The sequence below is a fragment of the Lepidochelys kempii genome, chromosome 2, assembly GCF_965140265.1.
Source record: "Lepidochelys kempii isolate rLepKem1 chromosome 2, rLepKem1.hap2, whole genome shotgun sequence".
NCBI lineage: Eukaryota > Metazoa > Chordata > Testudines > Cheloniidae > Lepidochelys > Lepidochelys kempii.
Window position 1 is genome coordinate 53,033,988 of NC_133257.1, and position 12,664 is coordinate 53,046,651.

A 12,664-nucleotide genomic window follows, 5' to 3' on the forward strand; every position below is an offset into this window, starting at 1 on the left:
CAGGGCCCATAGGACAGAAGGGCAGGTAAAAATTATTCCGACCCTTTAGCAAGGATTTTTGGGGAGAGGGACATGGACCAAAGGTCACATCCATTTGCTGGATCTGAAAGAAGATTAAATCTGTTTTTGTTTGAATTCAGTCTTATTCCAAAAGCTCTTTCTTTTTCTTGGGCCTTTAATACCTGTTTGAACCTGTGTGTGTGTATATATATGCCAATCACTCCAGGAATGGCACGTCTCTGGAGCTGTTGGTTGCATTCAGATTGTAATCACCCCCGACAATCATCTTTAAGTTCCTGGAGGAACTGTGGTAACCTTCCTTCTCTTCCTCCCACTCCACTCACAATGGAGTTGAATACAATTCCTAACCTACAACAATACACAAAATATTAACTTGCTCTAATGTTCTAAGTTCTAGTGAACATCTGTACTCGTGCCAATTTTGCCTCTAAGTATAAATGTGTTAAATTCCTAGACTCCCTACTGCATAAGTTGTGTAGCTGTTTCCAACACCCCGCCTGCCTCTTGAAAGCATGTAGTGAAGCAACTGGGGGAGTAGAGCAATAGATTGCACTAAAGTGGCATTGTCCCAGTATGAAATAATCCAGAAAACTTCCACTAATTTTTGTGGAATATACTGACTAGCACTAAATAGGCTTTAGCCACAGCACCGGGTGCATGGGTTACTAGGGTAGATGAATAACATTTCCTCTGTAGCTTGTGAAACTTAGACTTTTTGTGCTGTCTGTAACCAGTTTGCCCATTGCAGGCCCCTGCCCTGGGTCTCATCTGGAAGTATCTTGAATATATTGGTAACTCTCTTCTCAGGTGTCAAATACCACTTTAAGTATATTAGACTGCTGAGATGGGTGCTGCATTGTAACCTTGCTAGATAGAATCAGTGCTTTTGTTTGACTTTTTATTTTTGCTAGCCACACAAATTACAAACAGTTGTTGCACAGACAACAGGATGCCATGCACAATTTCTTATTTCTGTGATTAAAAGTCCTACACAGATGGCATATAGAATAGATTATGGCTAGTAATCCTTTTGTGTCCTAGAAGATTAAGGATATCCTGGTACAGCTGCAGTCAGCTGACTTTTCTTTTTTAAATGATTGAAAATTCTGGCTGCAGTTCTGCAGAAGACATCCCAGAAGCCTATGCAGTGTGCTGCAAGTGTTTGTTTACCAAGGGAACGGTCCGTAAAACCCAGCCCAGGTTATAGATTTACAAAAACTTAACCACCTGCTATGCCACAACTACGACATGGCTCGGAAGTAGTTTATTAAATGTGTACTGCACTTGAGTCACATGAACGTCTAAAGTCGTCCAAAGGAAATAAAGTGCAGTGTGGGAAAGTACAACATTTAAATCCTATGGTTGGGATTACTAAGTGAATGAGGCTGCACAACGTTGAAAATCAGAATGAATGCTTCCGTGGATGTTGATCTATATTAAGGAGTGAACATGCATTCTGAACTTTCTGGGATGGATTGGAGGGATACAGATCTAAATGAGGATTATAAATCTCCTTTTGATTTCAATAGTGGCATTAACAAAAACTATCTCTACCTGTCACCTAGTATAAACATCTCTCCACCTGGATCACCTGTACAGAAGAATTCTGGTAACTTTTTCCTTAATATTTTTTTGCAGGGGAGAGTGGTGAGTGTACTAGTTTACTTTAATCTATGTAGAAATGATTACCTCTGCAGCAAGAGCAATCAAATTCTGGGAAATCTAAGGGCTGGCATTGTGGGGGCCAAATTCTGCCAAATTCCTATTCTGGCAACATCATTGAAAGAAAGGGTTACAGTTATAAATGAGGACAATTTGGTCCACTGTTCCCGACTTGGGAGGCTTACTGGATACAAAAAATGCTGTCTTGTGGAATGACCTGCATTACATATGCTTCACGGACTGACTAAAATTGACTTCCTGCTGTAAACAAGCTGTTTGGGGTCTGAAGTAGACTGAGGAAAAACAAGTGATCTGAAAATTTTTGCGGGATGGAGATACTTAATAGAGCTAAATAATTGCTTAGTTTCATGTGAATCTTGCATCAAAAAAATCGTAAGATGTACTTCAGTTTAAGATTGCCAGTGCCCCAAAATGGTGGAAATTGGACATTAACTTTTTTGGTTCTGTGTCAAAGTATTTCCCAACCTAACAAAGGTCCATAAAGTCTTTAAATTACAATGCCCACATAATTTCTCCTCCGCCCCCCTTCCCCCCCCCCCAAAAAAAGCTGCAAACTAACTTTCTTGTGCACACAACCAGCAGAGTCTGGTTCAGATGAATACTGCTTTTAGTGCCAAAGAAGATGCCTTGGTCTAAAATTAAACATTTATAATTACGGATGGACTGGCATTTTGAATTTGTCTTGACCACTTGTGACAGTACTCCCTAGTTGGAGAACTGCCAACCTCTGGCACCCTCCTATGCTCATTTTCTTGCTTCTGTTCCTGCCCCATCCACCCACCCTTCTTTATGCTAGTGAACAATTGCTCTCGTTCTCCGGTCAGATCTGAATGCAGTGTGAACAGGAAGTTGCTTGTAAAGTGATAAATGGTTAATAAATGCAAAAGAATATGGTACCTTCCCCTCCCTCCCCCCCCTCCCCCCCGAGGACAGAACGAAGCATGTTTTAAAGCTAAACTACAGGGATGGAAGAGACTGTTTGGGAACTTGGTCCTCTGTAGATAGGAGGCCTAAGGTATTAGTATGGAGAAAAGAGTAGTTTCTCACCAGATTGACTAGAGAATTAGTGAAATAACGTGCAAGTGAAAGTTGAGCCAGAGAAGTTCTTCCCAGATTGAAGTTAAAATGAAAACCAGTGACTCCTATGGAACAAGGACAACTCTGCTCAACATCTTCACCTTAAATCAATGTGGGAACTCAAGGTACGCATCCTCAACGTGACCAAGAGTTCCCTAGCAAAATCAGGGGGAAACTGACTTGGCAGACTGTAAATTAGATACTTCATGCCTCTCCTTTGTCAATCACAAAGCAAAAATCCCTTCCAGTTAGCCTGTAAGAAGTTATGTGAGTAAACTTAAGATCACTAGCAGGCCAGATAGATTAAGAAGAATCTTTAGTATACATGGAAACATTTCCCCCCCCCCCGCCCCATTCATGGGCTTTAAACTGTTGTGCCTATCATGGTATTTCACATCTAGTCAGACTTAACTTATCCCTATTTCTGCTTACTGAGGGCAAAGTTCATGGAAAATATCAAATTTACAATGACTGGGAAACCTACAACCTTTCAACATAAAAACGGACATACTGGTCCATCTAGCCCAGTATCCTGTCTTCCGATAGTGGCCAATGCCAGGTGCTTCAGAGGGAATGAACAGAACAAGTAATCAAAGACCACATTTCCTGTTCCCAGAACTAGTGGCTCAGATCATACTGACTACTCCTAAATCTTAATTTTTTGGCAGAGAATGAACATGAGTAACTTCAGGTCAATAGGTAACTTTTTTGAGACCATCAATATCTTGTGTGTATGGTTCTAATAGTAATTCATTTTGTAGTAGCAGAACAGGGAAGTCTGTAAACAAGATTTCTCAAGTTCCTAAGGAGATGTAGTTCTCAAACTGTGTAGCAAGTGCTAATTACATCTTTTAAAAGCCAAGTGCTTTCCCTCTTGATTTTGCAAACCATTTAGATCTCAAATGAGGAAGACATCGGCTCAGAAGATGGGTTTAAAAACTTGATAATCTGAGATGCTAAAATGAAGATGCCATTCCTGCTCTCCAGACTAACATGTACTGGGTTAGTAATTGGAATGTTGTCATTGGAATTAAACCTCAAAAGTCATGAGGTTGCCCATGCTAATTAGTCAGCTAACATACACTGAAAGACTTTTTTTGAAAAAAGCACCAGGTAGGTCTAAATTGACAATGTATTAATTTCGGCCATCCTTAGATATGTAAAGGTAACTAAATTACCCCACACAACTTGTGGCCATCCAACTAGTTTAACTTCTGAAAAGTCATCCTAGCGTTAATCTATTTTGCAAGCATCTTAGAATGAAAACAATGTAGCTCCTTAAGTCCGTTCAGTCTAGACTTTAGCTCCTAAAGAGCTGACAGTATCCCAAATGTACAGTGGAGGAGAACTCATAAAACAAAGAAAATATCTTTCCCCTTCTGCAAAATAAGGGGATTAGATAGCTGACTTCTTACCTTTAAACTTATTAGGTGATAACAACTGTTACTTATGTTTTGACATGAAATTGAGTCAGTCAGTCACTTGCTAGCAAATGTGTCAATATTGTCTACCCACCTCAGATGGAGAGCTTTCCACATGCTACTGGCAGGATGAGATTTTTAAGCTTTTTGGGAAGTTCAGATCTACTATGAAGGCTGCTTAGAACCCTGGCTTCAGGACTAACCGAACTCCCACTAGGTATAGGGAAAGAGGACTCTGAGTAGCAGCGATTTCCAGTCTCCTGAAAATGTGGCATCACAAAATCCACCTTTGCTGGTAAGTGGTGCAGAGTTTGAGGACTAAATGCATATGGAAACCTATCTACAGTTTTGACCTGGGTGGTTGAGAGCTGAAGATTGAGGCTTGCTGTACTGTGAAGAGGATTGTGCTGCTCATATTGACCCTATTCCTCAAATATATAGATGTTGCTAACAATCTGGCATGTTTCATTAGCACTGAATTCACATAAACTGTTTATGGATAGATAAGCCAGATGACTGTTCCAGTCAGCTTGTAATTAAGATGGTGGATGAATCCCAATTAACACGTGATTAATGCACAGCACAATTAGTGCGTTCATTTTTTTTTTTTAATGTGCGTTAATCGCAGAACCTCTGGGTGGGAGGGCAGCATCAGCTGCTACGGAGAACCTATGTCCAGTCAGGCACAGTAACACAAGCAGTCACCAGAGGGCAGGAAGAGAAGAGGCTAGAGAAAGATGTGGTTTTCATCCTGGCTCCAGCAGAGAAGTAGAGATCCTGAACGAATTCCCCCTCCCCCTCCACAGGTGTCCATATTTCTTAAAGTAAAAACAGGATGACTAGGGGCTTGCCTGAACTGCACTCCCCCCCCCGCCCCAGGGCTGAGCCCTGTGCTGCCTGTGGCCCACCAGCAGCAAATTTCTCCGCTTTCCTGCTGATGGGCAGTGCTGCCTTCAGCTAACCCCCAGGCAGCAGCCACCACACTGTGCTCTGCCTTGCAGCTGGGACAAATGCCAAGTTTTGGCAAAAAGTAAGGACAGCCAGGACAGAGCTGAAATAGGGTCCGGTCCTGGCCAATACGGGACATAGCATCATCCTAGCCAGCCCGTTCCCTATTGTTCCCGGCCGGCCCCTCACTTCTAGGACCAATCCCCCTGTGTCGTGCTCCATTGCCCCTAGCCAGCCACTTGCTCTGGGGTACCCTGTAGAGGACATAGGCCTGGCAAGCTCAGCCTCCCTGCACCAGCCTCTCCTCCCCTGCGGTATGATGAGTCCCTGAGGTAAAATCACTCTTCCTTGCAAACAAGGGCTCGCTCAGCTGAAGGGAGACCAGCTCGCCTCCTTTTACTGAGCTAGCCCAATACCAAAAACCACCCTTCCAGAAGCAGCTGCAAGACATCTCCCTCACCCTCCTGCACAAGTTATTGCTTGCTCCCTCCCGTTGTCAACCCCTGCCCTCACCGATTCTTCTCCTGTACACATCATTACTTACTTCCCCCCCATTCCCCGTCCTCCAACACTGAATGCTTGTTTGTTTGAAGTGAGTGGCTGAACAGGAAGTAGGACTGAGTGGACTTGTAGGCTCTAAAGTTTTATATTTTATTAAATGCAGTTATTTTTTATCATGAAAGTTGAACTTACAAATGTAAAGAGATTGCACTACAGTACTTCAATGAGGTGAATTGAAGTTTTTTTACAGTCCAAATGTTTGTAATATAAATTGAGCACTGTACACTTTGTATTCTGTTGTAATTGAAATCAATATATTTGAAAACAGAAAACATCCACAAATATTTAAATGGCATTCTATTTAACAGTGAGATTGATTTTTTTTTTTAATTGCTTGACAGCCCTACTTGTAATATACTGGTGTCCCAACTCTAAATTCTCAAATCAGAGTCTCTACTTGGTTTTATTTTTTGTTTCATATCTTTCCACTTATTTTTGCACTTAGAATATCAGGGTTGGAAGGGACCTCAGGAGGTCTAGTCCAACCCCCTGGCTCAAAGCAGGACCAATCCCCATATCCCTAAATGGCCCCCTCAAGGATTGAACTCATAACCCTGGGTTTAGCAGGCCAAAGCGCAAACCACTGAGCTATTCCTCCCCCACTGCTTGTTCTGAAGTAGTCAGTTAATTACTGAAGTATAGGACTGAGCTACTCTATTTCCAGCTGAGTGTCATTTAGTATTAATTGTATTAAATTTTAACACATGAAAGCCAGATAAGTCTGTTAGGATTCTGGAAGCTATCTTGGCTGTGACCCTGTATCCACTCCTGGCCCTCAATAGGGTGTCTGAAAGCATTAAGTACAGAAATTCCTTACTGCCATAAAATGGCAACATATTTTATATGTGCCCCAATTATCCTTTGGAGAAAAGAATACTACAAAAAACTTTGGATCCAGCAAGCTGTTCCAAACATTACTCAGTTGCTTGTATCCCTTCAGGAATAAGGTTTTCAGGCAGTCTTGGCTCAAGAGCAAGTAGTTAACATACTTTTTGGGGAGGCTGTAAAAATGGTGGTGTTACCTTTTGGCACTATAGTAAGAGTGGGTATTTCAGGTTTGTTTCTGGAGAGTGCCTCTTAACAGTTATATGGATGAAAACACTGGGATCTGTTTCCTAGAAAATAGATTAGGCGCACTGGCTTATCACAGAAGGGTCTGTCTTTGACCCTTTGAGGTGTAAGGCATGTCCTTTATTTTCTTGTGATGTACGCTCTAGGTTTAGCAGGGTTTTTTGTTGTTTTCCAAATAGAAAGCCAATTCTCTTGATGTAATATCCTTATTTGCTGTCCACATACTATTGTGCTTGCATTGCAAGCTCACTGGTGTAGGGACTGTTTTATTTACACAGCTCCTAACTCAAGGGAGTCCTGCTCCATGATCAGGGTTTCCTGAGTCTCTGGTAATACAAATCAAGAAGTGAGAATAAATGGTTTAGCAAGAATTACTTGCCTAATGAGCAGTAACACTGAACAAATTGCTGGTAGATCAGAAAGTATTAAGGTTGGAATCTATTAGCTTTACACTTTAGTGCTGTGTCCACCAAGGTTGAAGCCAAAAACTTGTTAATCAGACTACTGCTATGAAGCATACATTTAGTGGAGATCACAGTACATGCCAGTACTTAAAACCTGTTTTGGTCTGAAAAATGAGGCCCAGGGCTTGTCTTGCTACTATCAGAACAGCAGATTCAACCATGAGCTCTGGACAAGATGGCTCTCCTTGCACATCATTAAACAAGGTTCTTCAGGATAAATGTTTAGAGTTACAATTGGCAATCTCACTGAAAGCTGTGAGGTTGTACTGCTAGAACTGTCTAGAGGTCTAATGACTTACAATGAGAATAGATTTCAGAGTAACAGCTGTGTTAGTCTGTATTTGCAAAAAGAAAAGGAGTACTTGTGGCACCTTAGAGACCAACCAATTTATTTGAGCGTAAACTTTCATGAGCTACAGCTCACTTCATCGGATGCATACTGTGGAAAATACAGATGATGTTTTTATACACACAAACAATGAAAAAATGGGTGTTTATCACTACAAAAGGTTTTCTCTCCCCCCACCCCACTCTTCTGCTGGTAATAGCTTATCTAAAGTGATCACTCTCCTTACAATGTGTATGATAATCAAGGTGGGCCATTTCCAGCACAAATCCAGGTTTTCTCCCCAACTGATCCTAAGGAGAGTGATCACTTTAGAGAAGCTATTACCAGCAGGAGAGTGGGGTGGGGGGAGAGAGAACCTTTTGTAGTGATAAACACCCATTTTTTCATGGTTTGTGTGTATAAAAACATCTTCTGTATTTTCTACAGTATGCATCCGATGAAGTGAGCTGTAGCTCACGAAAGCTTACGCTCAAATAAATTGGTTGGTCTCTAAGGTGCCACAAGTACTCCTTTTTTAATGAGAATAGAATCCATCTTACTTAGTTTTGAATGGCCAACTTAGCAGCTAAGTATAAAATTCCTCATTGGTCTGTAAAGGAGATGTATTCGAAAAGCTGTAGACCTGGTGTCTATTTAACAAGGCACCAGGCTTCTTTCCCAACCCCCAGTTACGAAGGCCAAAGGACAGAGAATATGGCTGTTCTGATCCCACCTTAGTGCTAGGTGCTACCTGTATTTTCTTTGGGAACTTGGACTGGATGTTAAAGGATGACAGGCAGTACTTTCCCCCAGCTACAGCAGGGGACTGGCAATGGAGATTCAAGAATGTCTGCTTTCTTTTTTCCTATCCATCCTACATGTATAAGAAAGGGCTTTCCAAACTAAGGAAGCTGATTTCAATGCTGATGTCAAACTAGGAGGCCCTTATATAAGTGCCAAAACAATTGCCTTAAGGATTTCAGTGCTCCTTAGTACACAAACTCTGGCACTTTAGTGTTTGTCACAAGAACAAATCTTGCAGTCTCCTTGGAGACTGCCATACATGTACCATCTTTTCTTACCATAGAGTTCTCTACTAATCTTTCTCTCCCAGGTTTGCTGAGCTCAGACACAGTACCTGAGGTAGGAGAGGATGTTGCTGCTGCTACTGTTAATATGACAGAAAATCTTTCTGAACAAGAACAGGAAGAACTGAGAAAAGAACTTGCTAAGGTAAAGAACAATCTGTATGCAAGTGGCTCTCACTCTGAACGAAATCTTTCAGAAACCAGCAAGTTCAAAATTTGAATAAGATCCTTCTCTAAAGTGGCTGTCAAAATAGAAGTCTGGAGAGCACTGACCAACTGGTCAACTTTGGGTCCCCAACTTTAGGCATTTAATCTACCTTGACTTTTCTTCAAAGCTGGTACTCACAAATCTCACTAAAGTCAGCTAAAGCTACCAATGCTCAACATTACATAACTAATCAGTTTCAGTCGATGCCTAAATATAGCTTTAAGTCTGTTTTTAGGTTCCCAGGCTTGAACAGCTTGTCCACTTCCTTTCACACTTCAACTTCAGCATCCACTAGTGAAACATCCCACCCTATTCATGTTTTTATTTTTTGGAGTGTTATCGATGTGCACATCTTATTGCTAATGGTTAACAAGGAAACTAATCTGTCCTTAATTCATACCAGCAGTGAACATTCAGTAAACCTTTTTTAAACAGACCTTATAAATGAGCCAAAATGAACTAGTTTCCTAAAGCCTTTACTTCTAAAGCTGCTTGAGCACCCTCTAGCTTCAGTGTAACCTGAAAAAAATCAGGTTGCTCAAATAAGACTTTACTCCTGAGAGAATTCTGTGCCACGGTGTATGTGCAGAATTAATGTCCCCTGCAGATTTCTTTGCTTCTCTGCAGAAAAATGACTTTCTGACAGGGAAGCTGCAAGAGCAGTCACACACCACTCCCTAGCAGCACAAGTACATTGTTTCAGGCACCTGGAACAGCTGGCAGAGAGGTAAATCACTGCGGGGCTGGACACACGCCTGTCAGTGGCTCTTATCCTGAGCTGGGATGAGCTGCTTGTCCTGGCTGGGCTGGAGGCGGAAGAGGATGGGACTTCCTCTTCCCCTTCAAGGAGTGGCTGGAGCTGTTAGATCCATCCCCCAGAAACCTCCCCCAGCTGCAGGAAGCTCAGCATCCTCCCCTGCTTCCTGCCCCCATCACTTCTCAGGTGCAGGGAAGAGGGGTCACTATATGGGGAGCTGGTCCCCCATGCATCCAGACCTTCCATACCCAGACACCCCTGCCAAGCCTCACCTTGTACACCCAGAACCCACCTAGCACTCCATACCTCAACCCCTGCATCTGGAGCCCCCTGCACCCAGACAACCTGCCTCCAGACCCCACCCCTGCACCCAGACCACTCCCCACTGAGCTCCCTGCACTCAAACCCCCACCCTGATGAGCCTCACCCTGAGACCCCCCATCATCCAGACCCCCCCAGCTAGCTGCACCCAGTCCTCTGCTGAGACCTCCACACAGAGATCCCTCCGTTGAACCCCAACCACCTTCACCTGGAAGCCCATACAGAGTCAATTGCACGTGGAACCCCCCCCCGCCATGAGCCTCTGTGCATCCAGATCCCCCCACACCTAGACCCCCTACTGAGCTGCCTGCACCCAAATTGTTCCACAGAGTCCTCTAACACCTGGATCTCCCCCCCCACACTGAGCCCCTCCACGCTTGGATCCTGCCTGGTTGAGCCTGCTTGCCTCACACCTGGTGCACCTGGCACAGAGGGAGAGGGCCCCAGGCTGTTTCTGGGGCAGGCCCAGCCTTGTGTGGTGTCTAGGTCAGGTGCAGCCTCACTGCTGAGTCCGTGTCCCGAGGGTGGGGAGGCTGCAGGGTGATCTCCCACCTTTGTGCTGTCAGTGGCCTGTGCTCCCCACTGTCATGCTGGAGCCTCCACATTTATTTATTGACAAATAAAACTTGCAGAATTTTAAAATTTTAGGTGCAGAATGCCCTCAGGAGTAAAGACTGCTAGAGCCTCCATATAGTTTAACTTCAGACCCTTAAGTTTGAACATCTTGGCCTAAATGCTTGTTTTAGGTATCCTAGAGTTGATGAATAAAGCTGGCATTCCCCAGCTAGTCATTTCTCTAGCCTCTGCTGGCCTGTTCAGGAGTGGTGTTCATATATAAGCAGATTGGTTGAGCACCTCTCCTCTGAAGATAGGGCCTCCATAGGGTGCTTCATGCTGGACAATCTAACCTTGGCATTCTGGTTTTAAGAAACATAATACTGTCAGTCTATTCTTCTCGAGAACTTTTAGTCTCCAGGGCAGCTACTCTGCATATTTATTTATTTATTTTATTTTTTACAAGAGCTCAAATCTTATGCACAGAACAAGTACAGTGCAGGCTTCACTAGTCCCTGTAACCATGCATCAATCCTGAAAGGACTGTCAAGACGTGAAAGTGTGTGGTAATTCTCTTAAGTCAATCCTTGGCTAAAAACTGTCTGGTAAACCATTATTTACTATTAATCTGGATGAGTAGAAAAATGAGGCCCTATAGCTTATTAACCTCCTAAATCATCTAGTCCTCCAGAAATGCTGAAATAACTGGAGGAGATGAGGACCCCCTCCCCCCCTTTTTCATTAGGCTCTTCCTAATGTCTGCAGTCCTTTTTTATAAAAAGACACTTTTGCATCAATCCCTTTCTAAAATACCTAGATGAAAAAACATGGCATCCATTGTAAATTACTTCATTATGCTAAATGTTCAGTTAATAACTTCCTAAATGAAGTATTGCTAACTGGTTCCATAACTTGTTAACTGATCTTCCTCCTTGAACTGTATACTGCCCTAGGTAGAAGAGGAAATCCAGACACTCTCACAGGTACTAGCTGCCAAGGAGAAGCATCTAGCAGAGATCAAGAGAAAACTAGGAATCAATTCACTGCAGGAACTGAGGCAGAACATTACCAAAGGCTGGCAAGATGTGACTTCTACTTCAGCGTATGTTCCTGTCACTGGTTCAGTGTGTCATGAATCTGTGTTGGTTAAGTGAAAACTGTTCCTCTGGTAAACTTTGTAACACATTTACTAGTCAAACTTTCTTTACTCACAAATGTCTGAAGAAACAGTAGCAGCCTTCTTGAGGGTATCAAGTTTAAGGTAAAACTAAGCTTCATTAAAATCTAGCTAAGTCCCTGCCCCAAAGAGGCTTCTATCAACCCTGTCTTTACAGTGCCATGATTCCTATTCCGCATAAACAAAAAAAGCAATTCTGTCTTGCCAGCACATTGCACCACCAAGATGGTGCAAATCAAATGCAATACCCTTCCCCCTTTAATTGGCAAACTATTAAATCTTTCCCTTTATGCACTATAAGGTGGGTAGAAAGCTGGCTAAATTGTCGGGCTCAACGGGTAGTGATCAATGGCTCCATGTCTAGTTGGCAGCCGGTATCAAGTGGAGTGCCCCAAGGGTCGGTCCTGGGGCCGGTTTTATTCAATATCTTCATAAATGATCTGGAGGATGGTGTGGATTGCACTCTCAGCAAATTTGCGGATGATACTAAACTGGGAGGAGTGGTAGATACGCTGGAGGGGAGGGATAGGATACAGAAGGACCTAGACCAATTGGAAGATTGGGCCAAAAGGAATCTGATGAGGTTCAATAAGGATAAGTGCAGGGTCCTGCACTTAGGACGGAAGAACCCAATGCACAGCTACAGACTAGGGACCGAATGGCTAGGCAGCAGTTCTGCAGAAAAGGACCTAGGGGTGACAGTGGACGAGAAGCTGGATATGAGTCAGCAGTGTGCCCTTGTTGCCAAGAAGGCCAATGGCATTTTGGGATGTATAAGTAGGGGCATAGTGAGCAGATCGAGGGACGTGATCGTTCCCCTCTATTCGACATTGGTGAGGCCTCATCTGGAGTACTGTGTCCAGTTTTGGGCCCCACACTTCAAGAAGGATGTGGATAAATTGGAGAGAGTCCAGCGAAGGGCAACAAAAATGATTAGGGGACTGGAACACATGAGTTATGAGGAGAGGCTGAGGGAGCTGGGAT

The 12,664-nt window shown here is 43.2% G+C and overlaps 1 protein-coding gene across 6 annotated transcripts in view; it reads left to right on the top strand.

Moving 5' to 3' along the window:
* Positions 1-12,664, top strand: part of LOC140906580 (tumor protein D52-like) — a 191,626-nt gene that overhangs the window by 31,508 nt on the left and 147,454 nt on the right. For 2 of the 6 annotated variants that reach the window (XM_073330750.1, XM_073330752.1), the window contains 2 exons: positions 8,689-8,807; positions 11,457-11,605. In XM_073330750.1, the coding sequence (XP_073186851.1) occupies positions 8,689-8,807; positions 11,457-11,605 (268 nt within the window). Of the gene's footprint in view, positions 1-1,178; positions 1,631-4,301; positions 4,498-8,688; positions 8,808-11,456; positions 11,606-12,664 lie in introns of those variants that run through there. The other 4 variants (XM_073330751.1, XM_073330748.1, XM_073330749.1 and 1 more) reach the window with 4 other exon arrangements.